Source organism: Podarcis tiliguerta (genome assembly GCF_965153285.1).
Source record: "Podarcis tiliguerta genome assembly, chromosome: 3".
Lineage (NCBI taxonomy): Eukaryota > Metazoa > Chordata > Lepidosauria > Squamata > Lacertidae > Podarcis > Podarcis tiliguerta.
Window position 1 is genome coordinate 55,497,310 of NC_139536.1, and position 20,544 is coordinate 55,517,853.

A 20,544-nucleotide genomic window follows, 5' to 3' on the forward strand; every position below is an offset into this window, starting at 1 on the left:
ACCATGTAGGTGTCTCAACATGGAAGATAAGGGGCTGCACATATACCCCAGGCCCTCAATGCACACTTTAAGAGGACTACTATAGAGAAATACATGTGGCATAAGGTAGCAATCATTCCTTTAAAAAGTATGACATCTTGTTGCCCTGTGGGTCAATTATGACCATGTAAGCTATTTATAATGTACTAAACGCATCAGCATATTTCCTTTGTGATAGGCATATGCCATTTTTTAAAATCTTCAAAATTAAATCTGAAGCAAAATGCAATGCTATACATTAAAAAGCAATTAAGATCCATTCTTCACGCCTTTCCTGGGCACAGTGGAGTCTTTCGCCTTAAAATAAGTTGGTCAATAGTTTCTTTCAATGGAATGCTGTAAGGAGACTTGAGTTAACACAACTTTATCAGGTTGCTTCTGTACTCAAAACAGGTTGGCAAAGTAAGAACACCTTTCACTTCTGCTAATGGTTAAAATACACATAAAACAAAGCCCCAATTTGTTGCATTTATTTGAGTAAATATCTGGTAAATAAAGTCATTGATAAAACATTACAAAATTAAATACATTTTAAAAAGCTTGCCAGTATACATAAAGTCCACAAACATGTATTTCTTCTTTTAAAAAATAATATTATGTTCAGAGCACCCTTGATATAAAATGCCAGACTAGCATCTACCAGCAGATGGTAGCTTGTGAAACATTTAAAATGTTTTCCTGAAGTGTTAGGGATTCCGGCTTTCACAACTAAGAACCAGTACCACCCACACAACCTACCAAGTCTGATGCCAAAGTTGGAGAATCAGTCTAATATTCTTGTCACAAGAAGGGAGGGCAGGAAGAAACTGCACTGGGCCAATATTACATGGTTTTGTTTGGTTTCACTTGCATTTCCTCATCTGGAAACCTTCAAATGGCATCAACCCTTGCCTGGCTCTTGCATCAGACCCTTAGGCAGTAGGTTAACACAATCCTAACAGACCATGAGGTGAAGAGGAGATGATCTGGCTAAGCATCAAAAGTCAATAAAATAAGTTCAAAGTCTACAAAATTAAGCCCTTGAAACCCCCTAGCTTGCTCATATGTTGCTTTGTGAATGAGTCTATTCACCCCAATGCTTTAAATGCATTTAGAAACAGTGGCAGCATTGACTTTTAACAAATTGCCTCCCTCCCCCACCCCCAACATCACATCTGCTACAACTTTCGTTTAAATTGTTAACTAGACCACATTTCCCTTCCAACCATGTGAAGCAAAACGTAACACTCACTCGATAATTTATGTACATAAGCACAAGAACCTTAACATCCATGAGTCTGGTGCACAACTTAATGAAACAACCCAACTGGTTGCAAAGGAAGAGCACCCCCTAGTAGTTCTATACAGAATTCGTCAGGTAGGATGACTGTCTGGGACAGCGGAAGTCTCTCTAAATTTGGCGTTTCCCCAGCTACTTTGAGCATCCTCAGGTAGTAAAAGCAGCATCCATAATGTTGATATCCATGATAAAAAAACAACTGACACTTTAAAAAAAGCCTTAAAAACAGAAGTCGTCAAATTCATTAAAATGTCAGAACTCAACCAAAAAGTAATAATAAATTGCTCATAAAGACCGAACTAGAAGTTGATCTATTGAAAGTCCCAGTTTAGCAGCCACATCTCTCAAGAGGGCTCTGCTTCCAGTTATATACTCTTCTTCTGAGGAGGGCTCAATTTTCTCATTCCTCTTATCCGAGTTAGCAGTTCTTTGATAAAATCCTACAAAAACAAAGAATTGGGGGAAACGTGTCGTTAGAAAAATCACCAAGAAAGTGCAACCCCGACCCACGCATTCATTCTAACACAACATTCAAAGCAAGACTAGGCCATGGACTCCTGAATGCATGTTTTAACAAAAGGCTGCCTTCAAAATCCCAGTGATCCAGATTGAGCACAGTTGCCGGTAAGAGTTTATACAAACGGGAACCCAGAAAAAGACTACCAGCGGCAGAAGATGGGAACGTCTCCCCTAGTGACCCCATTGGCCCTACGTGCAACCAAAGGGCATACTTTGCCCAGACCTAATGCCTCCTCCCCACTCCCTTTCTCTCAATCACAATGGTGACAGAGGGAAATTGATCCCGTTCACACACACACACGCTTCCCTCCCACCTGCCAGCAGAGAACATTCGCTAAGTTTCTAGCTATCTCCATATATTCCTGCTGTGGAGATGCATTTTGAAACATGAGCACTGACTTCTAAAGGAGCCAACTTATGTCCCCCATTTGGAGTTCCATCTGAATAAATAAAAAAAACTACTGTATACATCTCCGGCTCAAGCATGAATAGCACCTGCATCACTAAACACTCTCTGCTTTGCTGTGAAGTTTCAAGAGAGTTCTATTTCTAGCCTGCTTACTGGGAAAAGGACAGTGCGTGTATTAATAGTACAGAGGCATTAGTCATTTACAATACTCAAACATTTCCTAGAGGCTTGTAAAGCCAGAGTGCCTCTTTCTAGGCAACAGATTTATGTGGCTTCTGCACATCTCCAGAATTTCCATTGGCAAGCTGTGACTGGGGTTCACATTAGGAGTTCTCAAGTAACACGCGGTTCTCAGCAGCACCAAGTGCCTGGTACAGTTGTTCATAAAGTTTAGTGCAACACTCCAATAGTTTGAAAGATTGGCTGTTTCAGTCTGACTGAATCTGCTCACATACACACAGAAGGTCAGAGATTTTCCCTGCTGCTTGCAAAGTATGTGTTTTCCCAGGTTGATGCCACATGCCCAGAAAAGTATTTTTAGCTGCTGGCATCCACTAAACAAGCTTACTTTTAAGATAAGACAGCCACATCAAAACATTGTGTCATTCATTTCTTACAGATGACTAACTACAGGAGAGAGAGAGAGAGAGAGAGAGAGAGAGAGAGACTCTTTCTCCCTCTGTTGTAGAAAGCAGCAAAGGAATTATGGAAGCAGTGAACAACCTGACAAGTATCTATAGTATGCTTGTTTAGCACAGTATAAAAGCTGGTGTCTCAAATGCCCTTATTTTACAATACACAGAAGACACCCAAACACATCACCGTGATGCTATGTGCAGCTGCACAACACACTTTCAAGTTACTAAACACAGGAAGCTGCTATATAATAATTTGGACCACTGACCCATCTAACTCAATATTGACTACGCTGATTAGTTCACCAGGAATTCAGGCAGGAGATTTTTCCAGCCTTACCTGGAGATGCCAGGGACTGAAACTGAAGGATGCACAACACAAGCTTCATGACTGAGCTATGGCCCTTCCACAACAGTTAATTTTTCATTCCACATTGATTCTTCTGTTTGTCATAATTTTTCAGGTGGTAGATTTAATAACACTCAACAAAAGGCTCATGCTCAATTTACAGTTGCCTTTAACAAGGAACAACTAGGAAAATTCTATGTGCTATATACCTTTATCCCCTTACCCTTTAATCTTACAAGGGATCAATTAAAGGACAGGTGATATGGATGCAAATATTTGTACTTAGAAACTGCAACAGAGGATTGTTGCAGGAAGACCATCAGTAGTCCACTACTGTTGCTTTTAACAAACAAATAACGTGTAGATCTTAAACACATGTCGACATAGACCAACACTGCACACATTTATGGAATATCTATTCAGCTTCCCCATGCAACTACAGTGATGAGCATACACACACATTTTAAATATGTGTGCAATGTCTGCCCAGCATGTGTTTGTTGCAGGAAGACCACCAGTGCTCCTCACAGCCACATGGGAAGCTACCTGAGTTAATAAGGATTTGAAACATGGCAGAGGAGTACCAGAGAGGCAAATCATTGGGCAGTGTGGCTCAACACAATTTGAGATCCAACTCTCTCTTCAAAAGTATAATGGCAAAGTATTCAAATAACTCCATTAACATGGATCTAGATTATGGCTATCTGTGCAAGTTTATTCATTTGGGTAAGACAAGCTGATTTGTACACACTAAACTATCATCATGTTCTTAAATTTAAAACAGTATAAGATTGGTTTACCTCTGTGGGTTTGTAGCAATCTACAAGCGCTTCCTAGAAACAAAATAAGAGCATCAGTTGTTTTAATAAGGGCAGTCTTCCTTCATCCTTCTTGCATCTAAGGATTGGACACTTTCAGAGTAACCACCACATTTGCTGGGGAATAGACATCTTTTCTATGTCAGTATTTCATGGTCTAGGGGAAATAGGTAAACAAGTTCTGCCTACTGCAATCAATGCCTGGATTCATATTATTTTACTCCACAATTAAGGGTTTATCTTTCATTTCTCCCAAGTTATACCTAGAATGGGATTGAGGTAAAAGACTATTCTACATTGCAGCAGTAACCTCCACACCTACCCCAATAACTCTGCACAGGAAATTATTCTAGGTTTGCGATTCAGACAGTGAAGAACTAATTACCATAGGTTGCCCATGTATCTTAATTGCTGTCCCAAGTTGGTAAAATCAAACTAACTTGTAATTTGAGTGCTCTCTCCTCTTCATTAGCAGCATCAAGAAGGTCATCAATGTCGATTTCTACATCGGGCATCTCTTCCTCCTGGGAAAAAGAGGAAGTTCAGAACTATATCATTCAATTTCATTTTAGCCAGGTTAAAAAGCTGAATGGCAATCTCGCACACATACATTCACACCTCATTCTACCACCTGCTGGTTTGGTCCTAATAAGACTTGTGGCATGCAGAGACCCAATTCTTCCCTAATACACCACCATGTGAACTGGAGCATGAAACAGACCAAGAGGTGAAAGCACCTGCTTGGTGGGCTTTTTGAGAAAGACATTGAAATGTGTAGAGGCTGAAATATCTTGCTTATCCATTTAAGAAACCAAGAGCAGCACAGCTAGATGTAACCATTACCTGGTAAAAATAATGCAGTTTTGCAGGTGTAAAGAGAAGCAGACTAAAGGAGAGACCTGCAAAGTATTCAAAGAGGGTTACGTCCCTTTTCCCACTTCATTTCAGCTCCAGAAAAAAGATGACTTTTTATTTTACTTACCATATTTTATTTATTAGATTTGCATACCGCCCTTCATCAAAAGATCTCACTTTTCACACCTACATTATGGGAGCAGCTTAACTTAGAGAAAATGTATTTCTTTCCATTCTGATAATTCCTACAGCATAATTGTTATTATTTTATTTAATACTAGCTGGAAGTGTTCAGGGCTCCCCATGAATTTTTTGAAACCACTTTCCAAAATATATAGTAAACTTCATAAAATTTATATACCACTTGATTGTAAAATAAATCCTCAAAGTGATTTACAAAGAGAATAAAACAATAACATTATCAATAAAAACATTAAGCTATGTAAAACATTCAAATCAGCAATAAAAATCAGCAATAATTCCTAAATCAAATGTTGGGAACAAGAATTCAGATCCTAAAAGGATGCATTTAAGCCTAATTAGAGGTCATAACAGCTGGTTAGGACATTAAATTTTACACCTTTGAAGCTAAAGGATTAGTGTTGCCTGTTAATGCTAATCTAAGTGTGTTGCTATCAGAGTACATTGTGGTTGTGAAGATGGCATATACCAGCCCTATGAAGAGAGACCATGGAGGGAAGGAAGTTGCCATAAACATGGCATTTAGGAGAGTTGGGTTTCACTGAAGAATTGGGACATGAGCTAAAAGAGAGATTTTTTCAGCTGTGTGACCATTAGTTTTCTGGGTGGAGGTACAAACTCAATTCCTTTCTTTCCCCTCTCCTACCTACCATTATAAACAGGAAAAAGCATCCTGGTGGTAATTCATTAGACACCAGGAAGCCACCAAAAGGATAGAGCTCTTGTGTGGCCAAATTCTTTTCACAACTGACAATCTGTGGAATACTTCAAGGCAGAAAAGAAATCATTAGTAAATATTTGTTCTGTAGGGCTAACTACAAGAAAACCAGCCAAGAAAGCCAAATAAATGCACACACACATCTGAGTCAAGGTAAACTGTGGAGAAAAAGGCTACAATTCTAGTCTTTGTGACTGAAGATTTCCCACAAGCCTTCAAACACTTGGATCTGGAGGAATCTTCATGTTTCTTCACATCTGTGTGTGCCCCAGGGTCTGCCCCTTAGTACAAGAAGAGACGGTTTAAAACAGCCTTTATGTCAGTGTGAGCTCATCTACACCAACAGATGGGCAGCTTTTTATTATTTAAAGAGGATATAAAGACTTTGAAGTCATTAAACCGATTCAAAACAAGTCATAACATTATTTGCCTAAAAGTCACTCTTGGGTGCAACCCAGCTGCTCCCAAGGCACAAACTCTATTTCACTTCACTCAACCTTGAGACAAACTTCACATATGCCCAACAGGCATTAACAGAAGCTGGACCAGACCCTTAGTTTACAAACTGTCATCTATACGCCTCCCCCCAATAGCTCTGTTTTGATAAGTTAAAAAAATTAAAATGTCAAGACTGACTACATCTGAGAGATGACAGCATGCTAGTCTATCAAGACATCTGCCCTATCATTAAAAAAGGGTTATAAAAAGGAGTCAGTACTCTTACAACAAAAAAAATAGTTTGATGGTGGTTTGGAGGTTTGTTTAGTTTGCTAAAATGTTTGGTAAGAAGATGACATTAACTGTAATTCTTGTTGTAGTCCTCTCAGCATCACTGAAGGGGAGGTAATGACTTTTTTTTTTTAAAAAAAAGACTTTTTGGCACTACTCTGTTTTCCAAGACTAGTGTAAGTTCACCCATCCCTTTTGCAATCAGCTCCTTTACTTCAGTCCCACTTGGGCTACCTTGAATGCTCCTGCAATTGAAGAGATGGCTGCAATTATTCTGAGACCAAGGGCTTTGGGGCCCACCAGAAATATTTACAATTTGCTCCCTCTGAAGTGCTCGGCAATTCACTTCAAACACAACTCTCTTAAATTAAAGGCATAAGGAAAGCATGAAAAACACGTGGTGGGGTTTGTAGAAGTTGTTTAGAAGCAGGGAGAGGGAACATAAACCATACTTCTTGACAGATTGTGTTAAGAGGATTCTTAAATCTGAGGATTTGTTGAGACAGTACTTTTTCAGTTTTGTAAAGTATCCTCAGTAAGCAACTATGTCAAAGGAGCTCATCTCGCTCTATAGGCCGAGGGAGCTGGCGTTTGTCCACAGACAGCTTCTGGGTCATGTGGCCAGTATGACTAAGCCGCTTCTGGCAAACCAGAGCAGCGCATAGAAATGCCGTTTATCTTCCCGCCGAAGCAGTACCTATTTCTCTACTTGCACTTTGACGTGCTTTCGAACTGCTAGGTGGGCAGGAGCTGGGCCCAAACAATGGGAGCTCACCCCGTCGCGGGGATTCGAACCGCTGACCTTCTGATTGACAAGCCCAAGAGGCTCAGTGGTTTAGACCACAGAGCCACCCGTGTCCCCATACTATTTAAGAAAGCACCAAATAATGCTGCATCTTGACCCTTTGATCAAGGCTTCAGCTCTAATCAGGGGTCTTCCCCAAAGGTGCCTAACAGATTTCAATCATGCATCTGAGTTGTATGTTGCCATGTTTTTTGGATCACCTTTGCCCATGCATTTGCACTTTTATAAAATGTACAAGTTTTATGAACATCTCCCAATAAAAGCCAGTTGCATCCAGTTGAAAAAGTAGTTATCCCAAGTTGCTAGCTACTTAAATCCAATCAGGAGCTGGTTACTTAGAAGCTCAAGTTGCCACCAGGCAATTCACCAAGCCAAGGGAAAGGTCCCTCTTAGGAGTGTGGCACTTTATATTTTATGGAGTAAACCAGAGCCAGGTGTTGTTTGGCTCCAACTCCCACCAGCCCAGCCAGCATGGTCAATGGTCAGGAATGTTGAGAGCTGTTGAGGAGCATCATCTGGGACACAGTAGATAATAATTCATTTGCATGTTGGATATTTGGAGACCCACATGCAGTGCCAGCTATCTATGATATACTAAAATTGTCATGTAATATTCTTATTGAAATAGGAATTGTTGATCAAAATATTATTTTGCACCGAGCACTATTAATATCTAGTTTCTTCATCGTCTCAACCTGTGCTATAGGAAGCAATTCCTTCTTCTCATAAGGAAACAAAAGTAGCTTGCCTGTGGCCCATTTACAATTGTAAACTGTTCTACAGAATGACAGCTTATACCACAACTGCTACAGCATGCTGACAAGTCTCCCATAACAACACAGTTTCTAAATTACATGCATCTTTTTTTAGAAGTCTGATGGTATCCAGACACAAATATAGACATTTGTTTAGCAAAGAAATGTCTCTTCTGTTTACCACTCTACTTTGATTATTCATCCAACTGAAAGGAAATACCCTTTCTTCACAATAGCCAATTAGCTCTCCCCATACCACTTTGGGGAAAGAGATTCATTTATAGAATTTTAATTAGGCTTTTAATGGCAAAGTTTAACATATGATGTTTGGCATAAGCCTATTTTTAAAAACATGAAATAAAAAACCAAAAGTGTGCACAACTGACACCAATCATTGTCTTAGAGAGCCTACTCATACCAGCAAAAGCAAAACCACAGTATTTGAGAACTACCACTTCCCTCTCCTTCAAAGGAAGTGTTGACCTTTCCACTGATCACTGCCCACATGAGATTATTCGGATCTGGATCTGGATCTGGATAGAGTTCCATTCACACAACTGGGCTTTCCTGGACTCCTTCCCATTGCTGCTTCTCAAAAAGCTATTCCTCAAGAGTCAGGTGACACTCCAGAACTAAAAGTGACGCAACAGATGGGGATGCAGTGAGCAATGGTGAATCTGAAATTAGTAACTTCCCTGTTGTCCAGCAGAAGTGGCCTTCTTTTCATCCAAGACTTTGGACCCAAGCCTTAAGGGTGGTCAGCCTGTGGCCCTCCAGGTTATCACCAGCAATGCTATCTGGGGGATGAAGGACAGCTGTAGTAAAACAACCTATGGAGGACCACAGATTCTCTGCTCATGCCTAAGTAAAACTTATTTTTCTAATTTACATTACCTCTTGTTTCTGTACTCCCCACCATCCCACCCACTTTATGGATGAGAACTTGCACTCTCCACACACATTTTGAATATATAAAACACACCTTGCTTTTGGCCACTTGATATGGGGGGGGAAGCCTTGCTTTTTCTGTGTAGACAGAAAAATGGATTGATTGTTAAGGAGCACATATGCCTGTCTGCTCAGAGATGGAGCTTAAGTGTTTTCCTTTGTCCAAAGATGGCTTTTCATAGAATCATAGAATGAATTTTATTATTTCAATCACAGACCAGTTCCAGCCCACATACAATGTCAAGGAAGTCATAAAACACGACAGGGATACATTTGAATTTGCAATTAGGTATAACAGGGACAATACAGATATAGCAACAGTTTAAAAAATATATAAATTAAAACTTAGACACTAACATATAACCTAAAATTATCATTTAAGGCCTTAATCATTATGATAGTACAGCTTGTTCCTTGAGTTTTATAGCAATCACACAGAATTTGGCGACCCTTAACAAGATCTCAGGATCCTAGAATTGTGGAGTTGGAAGGGACCCTGAGGATCATCTAGTCCAACCCCCTGCAATGCCGCTATCCCATACAGGGCTCAAACCTGCAACCTTGGCACTATCAGGACCACACTCTTACCAACTGAGCTATCCAGGCTTTTGTCTCATCCCAGCCAGTCCCAAGCTACTCCTGTGGCTGCTAAAAGAAAAAGATCAGAGCTTTCACCTCAGCTACGATGCACATTTTCCTGCTACAAGAACCACTACTGCAGAGGATCAGCACAGCTGAAAAGTGAATTACTTCACTTTGCTGCAGCGAATGACTGCAATTATGACAGGAGTTGCAAATTAGTGTGCTCCATTCAAAGACTTTGTCACGGGCAAGCTGGCACCAGCAAGCACAGCTAGGTCGCTGTGTGAATGAATGTCTGGATTTACTATTAAGTATTTTACTGTTAACAACCAGGGTTATTTTTAGACCATTTTCTAGTACCAAACTTAAAAGGGTGCTTTATAAAGATTTTGAAGAATGAAAAATTAGTTGGTGAAAGATTACCATTTAGGATGGGGTGAAATTATTAAGAGCTTTTGTTCTCTTGATCAAAGTTTAATCCTTTCCCATGAACTGTGACATTCAAATCTGGTAAGTGGGAAAGTATGGAATATTTAGAAAATGTTCATTTAAATTATTTCTTTAGTAAAGACCACCACGACTTTTGCAGTAGCTTTAATTTTTAGAAGCACAGGCTTCTTTGCACCCCTAATAAGTTGGGGAAACGGTGCCTGTAAAAATATTTTTCTTTTCCAGAAATAACCCCTCATCAACAGGGCGTGCCTCTGATCAGCTGCTTTCTATCTCCGACAAAATCTGACATGCAAGCTTCAACTAGGCTAAGGTGTGTTCTTTGATGATTTATTGGTGTAAATCATACCAGTGAACATCCGACAACATGATGCAAGCTGGGCATCCCATCTGCCCAAGCAGCTAGACTGCTGTTTTAATGGCTTGTTAAAAGCTCAAAAAACAAACAAACCCAAACAGGCTGGTATTAGACACCCCCCCCCCAAGAGAGAGAGAGAGAGAGAGAGAGAGAGAGAGAGAGAGAGATTTGGCTAGCATGATCTTGGACAACATTTCCAAATGGGGCACAAAAGCAACAGGAAGCAATGCTGAGCTATAACTCAATAGATCTGGAAGGGATCTAGTTTCTTTCAGGCATGTAGGTGCTACTGACTTACATTTAGCGCAAGAAATGGTGGACCCTTTAAAGGGTCAAAACCTTGTCCCCTTTTAAGTAACTTGTATTGTCAGCCAATCCAATCCAAATAACTTGATTGTACTAGCCATTGGCCATGACAAATCTGAATCAAAAATAAATACAAGCAAAAGGGAGTCGTGCCACAAATAATGGTCTCTATTTAGATCTCTGCGTCTCCCTTACAGTTCACTGCTATATTGTCCAGGGTCTTCTTTCTGGGTTTTTTTTGGCCGCCAAAGCAAAAAGGGCAACATTATGAATCACTGGTACCTATTTATCTACTTGCACATGATGTGCTTTCAAACTGCTAGGTTAGCAGGAGCTGGAACTGAGCAACGGGAGCTCACCCCATTGCAGGGATTCGAACCGCTGACCTTCCGATTGGAAAGCCCTACGCTCAGTGGTTTACACCATGGACATATATAAGCCTAAATCAGTCATGTCTATTAATTTTAATGAATTTACTCATTAAAAGTATTGGATATAAACCAATGTGTTTTAACTATACACTTGTCAAATTCCATATCCTGTGGCAGAAGCCCTCCATTTCACATAGAGTAGGACATGGTAGTTAAATGTGTTAGTAACTGATGTCAAGTACACACTTCAACATAAATTACAGAGTTAGGTAACCCAAAGTGTACCATTGGTGCTATTTGTGCTTGTTCCAGGTCCAGAAGCCCTTGGGCAAGACTTCTACAGTGGATTCTCTTAAAATGCTATAAAGGGAGAGCAAACGTGTATCAAGACAGGCAGGTGACCGATCAGCCACTGCAGCTTCTCCCTCCTGCTCCCGCCATTCATTGCCTACTCTAGAGGTTTTCAAACTTTTTGAGTTCATGGCTCCCTTGACCAACTACATTCTTTCTGCAGCTCCCCTGTGGGACTCAGGAGCCCAGTTGTGTCACCCCTTGCCTGCAGAGCTGGCAGCTTGTCACCCTTTTCTGAACACCCTTGTGGAGCGTTCCCTCAGCCTCCTCTCCTTTCCCTTCTCCTTGGGAGTCCTCTGGGCAGCCGGTGCTGCTGCCCCTGGTGTCTGAGCTGCCCGTCCTGGCCCCAAAAGAGGTGCCTCCTCACATTGCCCCATAGGGGCCTGGGATGAGGATACCCCCCCAGCCTTAGTGGCCCAATGGAGACTGGCCAAAGGTGAATGTGAGACCAGCACGTTACATTGGGAGGCAGCAGTGGCAGCAGCAGGCACTGCCGGGCCTGTGTGGCAACACTGGGCACTCAGCTCCCAGGCAGGCCTTGTACACAGCTAGCACAAGACAAGCTATTGCGGTACCTGCCTGCCCAGCCTCCCACTAGTCTGTCCATTCCCAACAGCAAGGGCAGGCGGACTGGTTAGCTGGGCTCCCTTGCCCGCTTGCTTGCTTATTCCAAGGCCACCTCAGCTCATGCCAACCAGCTCCCCCTGACCAGTCCCAGAGGAATCATTCACCTGGGGAGCGTGTAGCCAGAGATGCTGAAACAAACAGCTGTGGAAGTCTTTGGGAGGCAGAGATGCGAGAGAGCATCAGAGGAGGGAGAGAGGGAAAGAGGGACAGAGGCCAGTACTGCCCGCAGCACCCCTGAGCATCATTCAAGGCACCCCAGGGTGCCACAGCACACTGGTTGAAAACCACTGGGCCTACTCCATCTCCTGCCCTCTCCATCTCAAGAAAAATTAGCTGAAAAGGTGAATATTGTCCCACTGTCTGCTTGTTTGCTCATTTGATCTTGTTTCCAGATCCTATTACTCTGATCTTCTAAGTCTTCCAAGTAGTTTTCCATACATTTGTTGAGTGTGCAATTCAGGGCATACTTTTTCCCTTCTCTTAAAAATCTTGAGATTAAAGAACCTGCACCTTTACAGTAGTCAGCTATCAGTGAGGACATCCCCTTCCACAATTGCACGTATTATGCAGGATAAAACTTGAGTTCTGGATTGTTTGGGTATGTTTGGGGAAAATAATTGAATGCTGTGGCTTGGTGGAGACTCCATGGAACAGGATACATTTGCAACCCTTGTAAATGGAGACAAATACGCAAAGTTCCAGATAACATCTAATAGGTCCAGATAGAGGAAAATGTGCACACATATACACACACAATAAGGTCTCAAGTCACTCATTTGCTTACAGCACTGCATACACCAGAAAGCCTGCCATGCCCCATGCCATGATGTTCTGCCTCTGGCACAAAGGTGACAGCTTCATATTGAATTACACCAGCTGTATCATAGCAGCAGTGTCACCATCTCAAAATGAAGGGGGGGGGGACACAACTTCAAATTCCTTGCATCACAATGCAATCAACAAGCATTTCACAGGGGGAAGCTACATCTCCATCAGAAATCAGATATTCTACTGCCAGTGTTCTGCTTCAGCACCGTGGGGGGGGGGGCAGGTGGAGAGAATAAGAAAGTACATGGAGTGACTGCCATTTGTCCCATTGGCACATTTCCTATTTATATAAGCAGCCCTAATTATACAAACCACTTTTAAGGGCTTGTTTGGGCTACAGAGGGAAATCAGTCCAATGGACCTGCACAGCCAACTATGGTAATGAAAACTTGAGGCAGGCAAGGACTAATTACAAACCTGTATCAACTCCAGAGGCCAATGGGAGCTCATGACACTTGCTGCTCTCATTGAATTCTGACTACATTCTGCCTGCTTTCATATTAACCTCCCCCTGCAGAAGTGCCTCCCTGGTATGAATACAGTCATACCTTGGGCTACAGACACTTCAGGTTGCGTAATTTCGGGTTGCGCACCGCGCCAAACCCGGAAGTACTGGAACTTCCGGGTTTCGGCGCTTGCACATGCACAAAAGTGCTAAATTGCACCTTGCGCATGCGCAGAAGCGCCACATCACAACCCGCGTGTGCACAGACACAGCACTGCGGGTTGCTAATGTGCTTCCTGCATGGATCACGTTCACAACCCGAGTATCCACTGTACACATGTGGACATGTAAATCTACTCCAAGCCACAATAGCTGTCTGTGCGTCACAGTGTGTGCTAATCATGCCTTAACAGCCATGCTTCGCTTGCTTCTTAGCTGATCATCTTCAAGCCTGCAGAGTCAAAACAATAAGTCACCTGCTCACCATGCAATGTTTGCCCACTTTTCCAAGCTGCCTATACTTGGGACTCCCGAGTTTCTGTTATTCCAGCTTCTCAGAGTTTGCAGTTCATGTGACCCAATTTCCTAGCTACTGCTATATAAAGCCCAGAATCTAAATCTAAACAGATTTCAAAGCCACCCTGTTGCTACCGTCATTCATTTTTACTTCCCTACCAGTCCCTATTCTAACCTGCCTATGAGCTTACAGAATTCATCTAGCTACTGCTCCCTGTGATTCTGAATGCTACTTCCCTTGGAGTGGGCTGCCAGGCTGGATTCAGAGCCTGTAAGCTTTATTAACATTTTGTATGTTAGTTTCCAGGGAGAGCAGCAGCCTTTGGCTGGGAAGCTCCAAGGCTAGCTTGCCCACGCCACTATAAATATCAAGAGATCACTACATTGTTTTAGACTCCTGCTGAGACTTTATTTCAGCAAGACTACCCAGACATCATTCAGTTACTTATATTCCTTTAGAAAGCTTTGCTGCTTTTATCTGTGTTTTAATGATAATTATTTTATGCACACTTGTTTAACAGTTTCATGGATTTTAGTTGTGTTTTATTATGTGCACCACCCTGAGAAAGCTCTTTGATTAAGTTTTTATCAATCAATCTGAGTACATCAAAAAGTGTTCTCAACCTCAAAAGCCCCTGGAATTGTCAGACTTTGCAACAGAGACTTTGAAACACGCACAGAACAAGATGGACCAGAGAGGAGTTAAAAATCACAAGCTCCAGCAAGGGCCCAGAGCTGCTAGGAAGATGTGGGTGGGCGGTTTCTCCTTAGCCTGCCTCCTACAGATGTGTTAGGAAGTCTTCAGTGGCCCCAATCTCATGAACTGCCCACTTAACTGCTGCCTGCTTGTAGTATTTGAGACTTCTAAATAGCCTGAAGCATTCTGCATTTTACTGTACAGATACACTTCAATTTTTACTGAGCAAAAACACTTCTGGAACTTCAGGGGGCAATACCTTCTGACTGGAGGTACCGGGTTTCAGGAATTCTGAACCCTGGAGGGAAAATATGGCCTCTTCCTTTAGGGGTGGGTGACATCAGTTTTGTATTTGTTGTTTCTTGCACACAGAAAATGTACAAATTAAAGGACAGCTGGTAATGCTCTTAGTACCCTAATAAGTCAGCAGGGTGCAGCAGCAGTGAGAAGTCTAGTCAAGAGGCTGTAATTGGCTCTGGTGCCCACCCATTGAGAAGAGGGTTAGTGGCGGCAAGCAGACTAGAGGTGTCCACACTGACTATATATAGAAATTTTGGTTCCCCCAGTGCACTGCACTGTCCTTTACATCTTGCAAAGTTTCCAGCAACACTCAAGTACTTCTGAAGTACTGGTGTGGAGGGGGGGGTTATATATATAAAAAATGAGTATCTAATTCAGAATAAAACACATTACCTGAGCAAGTTGCTTTGCTACATTCTGTTCTGTCATGTTTTGGCTCAGTTCAAGTTCACCATGTGGTGAACTAGACAGAACAGATGGCCAATAAGCTCTACTAAACTGCCAAGACCAGCCACTTAAGACGACACATACCCAGATCTGAAATTTGAGCTCAGAAATATGAAAGGAAGCAAATCTTTTACTGCTCCATAAATAGTTGTCCAGAATCAATCACAAAAAGACAGTAGCAATGTTTTTTAAGGTTCTAATGTTAAAGTCTAACAACTAACACTAAGTTCTGAATGTCTGAGACTATGAAGAAGAAGTAGTAGAAGAATAAGAAATAGTTATCTTTCAATCTGCCTATTTCCCCTAAGCCTAATGGAGCATTTACACTTTCAACCTGAAGCTAAAACTATCAAGTTAAAAATAGACTTCAAAAATAATAATAATTTACATCTGGAGAAGATATGGTCTTTTGTGGTTCTATTCTGTGGTTCATTCTTCATTTCCTCAAATAGTGAGACATTCAAGGACAGCACTACCTGATTTGGCTTGCTTTACATATTAAGCCACATAGAGGTCACCAACGCAATGCCCTCTAGATATTCTGAACTGCAGCCCCCATCATCTCTGACCATTGGCTATGCTGGCTGGAAGCAATGGGAGTTGTGACTTCAAGATTATTTGGAGAACACCATGTTGGCTACCTCTGCAGATTCATGACAACTTTATAATAGTTGCTTTGTTCACAAATACACACATAGAACACAAATTATGAAAAGCTCAAGTACCACATAGGGCTCAGCATTCTTAGCAATTTTTCCTTTTGATGGCTCAATTTGATGGCCCCAGTTTGGAAGCAAAACAGTGCCACTGACAGAGTAGGGTTGTTGTTGTTTTAGGAAAATGGCGAAGAATTGGCCTGCTTCAGCCCATAATGGCTCTTGGAGATGTGTGCCATGAGATAGGTAGGTTGTCAGGAGCAGGGGAAAGTATGGCCCTTTCCATTCCCCTTTTGCTTCCGTATTATCTCTCTTCCATTTTCCTTCCCATTTCTTTAAACTTAACATTGAGCTCTGACTCTTTTCCATGATTCGTTCAACCTCTCTGCCTGACAGTGTCAAACCAATATCAGTCCTCCACTTCTATCAAAGTCATAACAAAGGACAGCTGAAACGCACTGAAGAGCTTGCTCACCTGCGGAGCCAACAGCTACAAGGGCTCTAATAAAGTTGTGACAGGGTAGATTATTCAACATGACAACCTGCGTGTGTAAAAGAAGGCTGTTTGTAGAGCCTACCAGACTTTTGTATAGATCAATGGCAGCTTGAGAGTAAATAAAAGCAGCATGGGGTGCAGGGCTGGATTTACGCTATGGTGCCCAACAAAGCTAGGGAGATGGATCAGAATACTGAGAAAAGCCACTGAAATGAAGAGCTTTTGAATGTGATTGACAGAAGAGTGACCTTTCTGCTCTGAACTAGTTAAGCTTCACAAGAAGTTGAGGGATGTTTGGGGCTTTTCTATCACAACCAAGCAATATATCTAGTCACTTTTTGTCTCTGTACTAGTATAGTTGCACAAGGAACCAACAGGACAATTTAGTTGAATAGCTTGAGTAGCTACACATAAGGGCAGATTTAAAAAATAAATTCCTCTCCCATCCCATTAGTCAATCATGAGGTGAGAGGAGTCTTAGTTGCCGTATTTTTCGCTCCATAAGGCGCACCTGACCATAAGGCTTCACTCTGTCCCTTCCCCCACCTCCCGCAAAAGCCAGGGATAGCCGCGCGAAGCCTCCCCAGAGCAGCAGGATGAAGGCTCCCCGCTGCCCAGCGGAAGCTTCGCGGACTACCCCAGAGCTGCTCAGGAGCTTGTTGGGGCTGGGGGGGAAGCCCAGGTTTCCCCCAGCCCCAGCCCCAAAGAGCAGGTCGGGGCTGGCAGGGGAAGCCCGGATCCTCCCCCCCAGCCCCAGGGACCACACATTCGCTCCATAAGACACACAGACACTTCCCCTTAGATTTTAAGAGGGGGAAAGTGTGCCTTATGGAGTGAAAAATACGGTAAGTTTCCATTTCCCCTTAATTGAAAGGGGCAACATTCGGCTAATGGGCCCTATAAGTGCAAATATTTCCGCTCGCATAGTGGGACTTCCCCCTCTTCTGCTTGTACCACACCCTCCACAAATCTGCTTCAGGGGGTTGGGGGAACTTCTAGAATAGATTTGGGGGATGTGCAGGGGGAGAACGTTCTGTTTCACAAGCAGAAATCCTTGCTCTCACAGCACAACTGCGTAAGTGCTATGATGGATTCCACCCTAGGTTCTTGGGATGAACACTAGACCTTCCTGTGGAAACCTTTCTAAGCAAAACAACCTATTGTGCTTTTAACCATCCTAAGAACTTTTGACTGTCCTATGCCTTTAAAGCAAAAAGCAACCATTTTACAACCCAAGTTTTACAAACAACAATCCAACCCGAAGTGATTGAAAGTCCTGCTTCTTCACAACTCATTTTAATAAAGTATTAAGAGATTTTTAAAAAAGCTTTCCCCAGCTGCATCTTGCCTTAAACCTCTCTTTTATTCTAATAAGCCCACTGCCAAAACATTCTCAGCATGATCTTACAAATGGCATAAGCAAACAGTTTTGAAATTGGGTGCAGCATGGCGGAAAACAACTTTGTAGTAGTCCCAGGTCACCACTTCTGGATACTGAAGTGGCTGGTTACAAAATTTGTACATGGAAAACACTTCTGTGCAAAATACCACACAGATCACTAGGTGTGCAAAACACATAGTTTGTCATAACATAGTGCTAGGTTTCTGCCTAAGCTACAAAGAATAAATTTTGTGTTGAGGAATTGTTTTTGTTTTAAAACAAAAACTCAAATGTTAAAAAAACCAACAACCTTTGAACGGAAAATGAATCAATATAGCTTTATCTTCAACTTTACCTTTAATTACAACAAAATGCACAGGAAAAACTGCACATTTAATAGTGTCAGATATCACTGGCACTAATCTCAGTATTGAGCCAAAGGACACTAGTTGGAGTACCATCATTTGATTACAAAACACGGTATTTTCTCCTAAGTGAAAAACACACAGCAGAATATGATTACATTCCATCCTATTGCTGAGACACAAGAGTCAAACATACACCATTTTTATCTAAATTAGATCTTGCTTGTATTAAATGAAAACCTAGTGTCACGAAACCTTAAGCCAAGTGCCATGAATTTCTAAGGTGTGGGTCTAAAGACTGTCATTTCCTTTCCTATTTTATGAAAGCCTATTTAACCTGCTTCTGAAGATATACAACAATACAAAGATGCCTATTGTTAGTTCTCAACAGGATTCAGAATGACGTTGTTATGCCCACCTCTAGGGTTGCTGTGCTCCAGCTCCCCAAATGCAGGTTGCCCACCATATTACAAAGGCTTTTCAGCTTCAGACCCCTGGTCAAATTCTTTTCTGTGGACTATGCACTTAAGGAATTTACCCATGCCAATGGGAACCAGAATATGCATATGAAACATTGGAAGTGAAGTGAGAAGGGGCAGAAAGAAGCCTTACTACCAGAGTGATTCCCTAGGAAATAATGGCTCTTGAGTGCTTGAGTTCACTGAGTCTTACTGATGACAGTGGTGCCTTCAGGACAGGACTTTGGGGCAAAAAGTCAGCAAGACCCCACCCCATAAGCACAGCAGGGCTAGCTTATAACATTTTAAAGTAATCCACATCATTATCTAAAAAATATCAAGTTCTGAGTCTTAAGTTCCTATCGCCTCAGTTCATTTCCTGAGTGAAAGCCCCTTTCTTTCAAATTTGTAGTATTGTTCTCATACAGAAAGACATACCAAGAGACCTTGAGTTGCCCTCTCTCTTTATGGCATGGCTTCTGTGCCTTGAACAATTAATTGTCTTACAGTAATTCTCCACAGTGAGGCTATAAGGAAAACTTCACTTGCTAAAATTTGTGTGTTAAGTCTCCTGTGCCTCTAACAGTTGCCTATCAAAGTGAATCAGACAAGCTAATGAGTGGTGTGCGCTAGAACATGTAGCAAATACCGGTACTCAGAAAAGGATTTTCCAATGTCTTGAAGGCATGGGAGACCATGAACTTGGCCCTGAAAAGCAGAGAGCACTCTAATGCAGCGGTGGGGAACCAGTAGCCCTCCAGATGTTGATAACAATGACTTCCATCGTCCCTAACTATTGGCCATGCTGGCTGAAGTTGAAGTCCAACAACAACTGGAGGGCCACAGGTCATCCCTTGATCTGGAATCTGAAAAATCAGATCAGTCATTGGAAACACAATACACCGGGTTCCCAAGGCTTGCGCCGGGTTCCCAAGGCTTGCGGATAGATGCCCGAAGCCCGGGGTGTGCGGGCATCTATCCGCAAGCCTTGGGAACCCGGCGGGAGCTTCAGCGAAAGCCTGTATTTGCTCCATAGGATGCACACACATTTCCCCTTCATTTTTGGAGGGGAAAAAGTGCGTCCTATAGAGCGAAAAATACGGTACTTCATGATTGAGCAACGAGAGGCCATGAGCCTCACCTTCTATAGAGGGACCAGTTTCTGTGGCGTTAACAATCTAGCAAGAAATGAGAGGGCTCTCAGGACGGAAGGGAGGGCAATCTAGCTTTTTCTGTGGAGGAAGAATGAGACAAGGAGCCAGGCTACTATGCCCACCAACATGGCTGCCCAGCCTACCACCTCAAGTGAGAGCATGACCCAGAAGCCCCAGTGCCGCTGTGGGGAGCTCAGTTAGGCTCCAATTTTAAAGAGGCGTGGGGCCTGTCCAGATTACAGACAGCACCTGTTGCCTCTGAGCTGGCTGGCCTCCATCAAAGATGGAAGAATGAGCTAAGCATGTCTCATTTTCTTATGCTTCAGCAAGTAGTTACCGTATGACAGAAGGGTTGGCAAAAGAATAAGCTGCACTTGCAGTTCTGATGTCAGGAATGCCCCCTCCCCCGGGAATCAATTAGCAAATAGGCTGACCTGGCCTTATTAAGCAAGCCCCAAGTGGAAAGCGAGCCTCTTCCTCTCAGCCAAGTAGCTGCCTACCATCTCACCTCAGGTCACCTCGAGCAGCCCACCACCATTTTGGGGCCAATGCAAACAGGCTGAGGCACAGGATACAATAATTCACAGCGGAGAGAAAATGTCCCCGTTCACAATGGCACAAAGGCACCAAGCCCCAGGGACCAGACCTTTGTGAACACAAGTCAACAACCTCTTCTCATTCACAAAGGATCCCACCT

At 42.5% G+C, this 20,544-nt stretch overlaps 1 protein-coding gene across 1 annotated transcript in view; it reads right to left on the reverse strand.

Moving 5' to 3' along the window:
• Positions 1 to 493: 493 nt before the first annotated feature.
• PPP1R14C (protein phosphatase 1 regulatory inhibitor subunit 14C) overlaps positions 494 to 20,544 on the reverse strand; it is a 41,426-nt gene continuing 21,375 nt past the window's right edge. The window contains exons 2-4 of the mRNA XM_083435167.1: positions 4,489 to 4,572; positions 4,031 to 4,063; positions 494 to 1,758 (exon numbers count right to left, since the gene is read on the reverse strand). Of these exons, the coding sequence (XP_083291293.1) occupies positions 1,684 to 1,758; positions 4,031 to 4,063; positions 4,489 to 4,572 (192 nt within the window). The 3' untranslated portion in view covers positions 494 to 1,683. The remainder of the gene's footprint in view (positions 1,759 to 4,030; positions 4,064 to 4,488; positions 4,573 to 20,544) is intronic.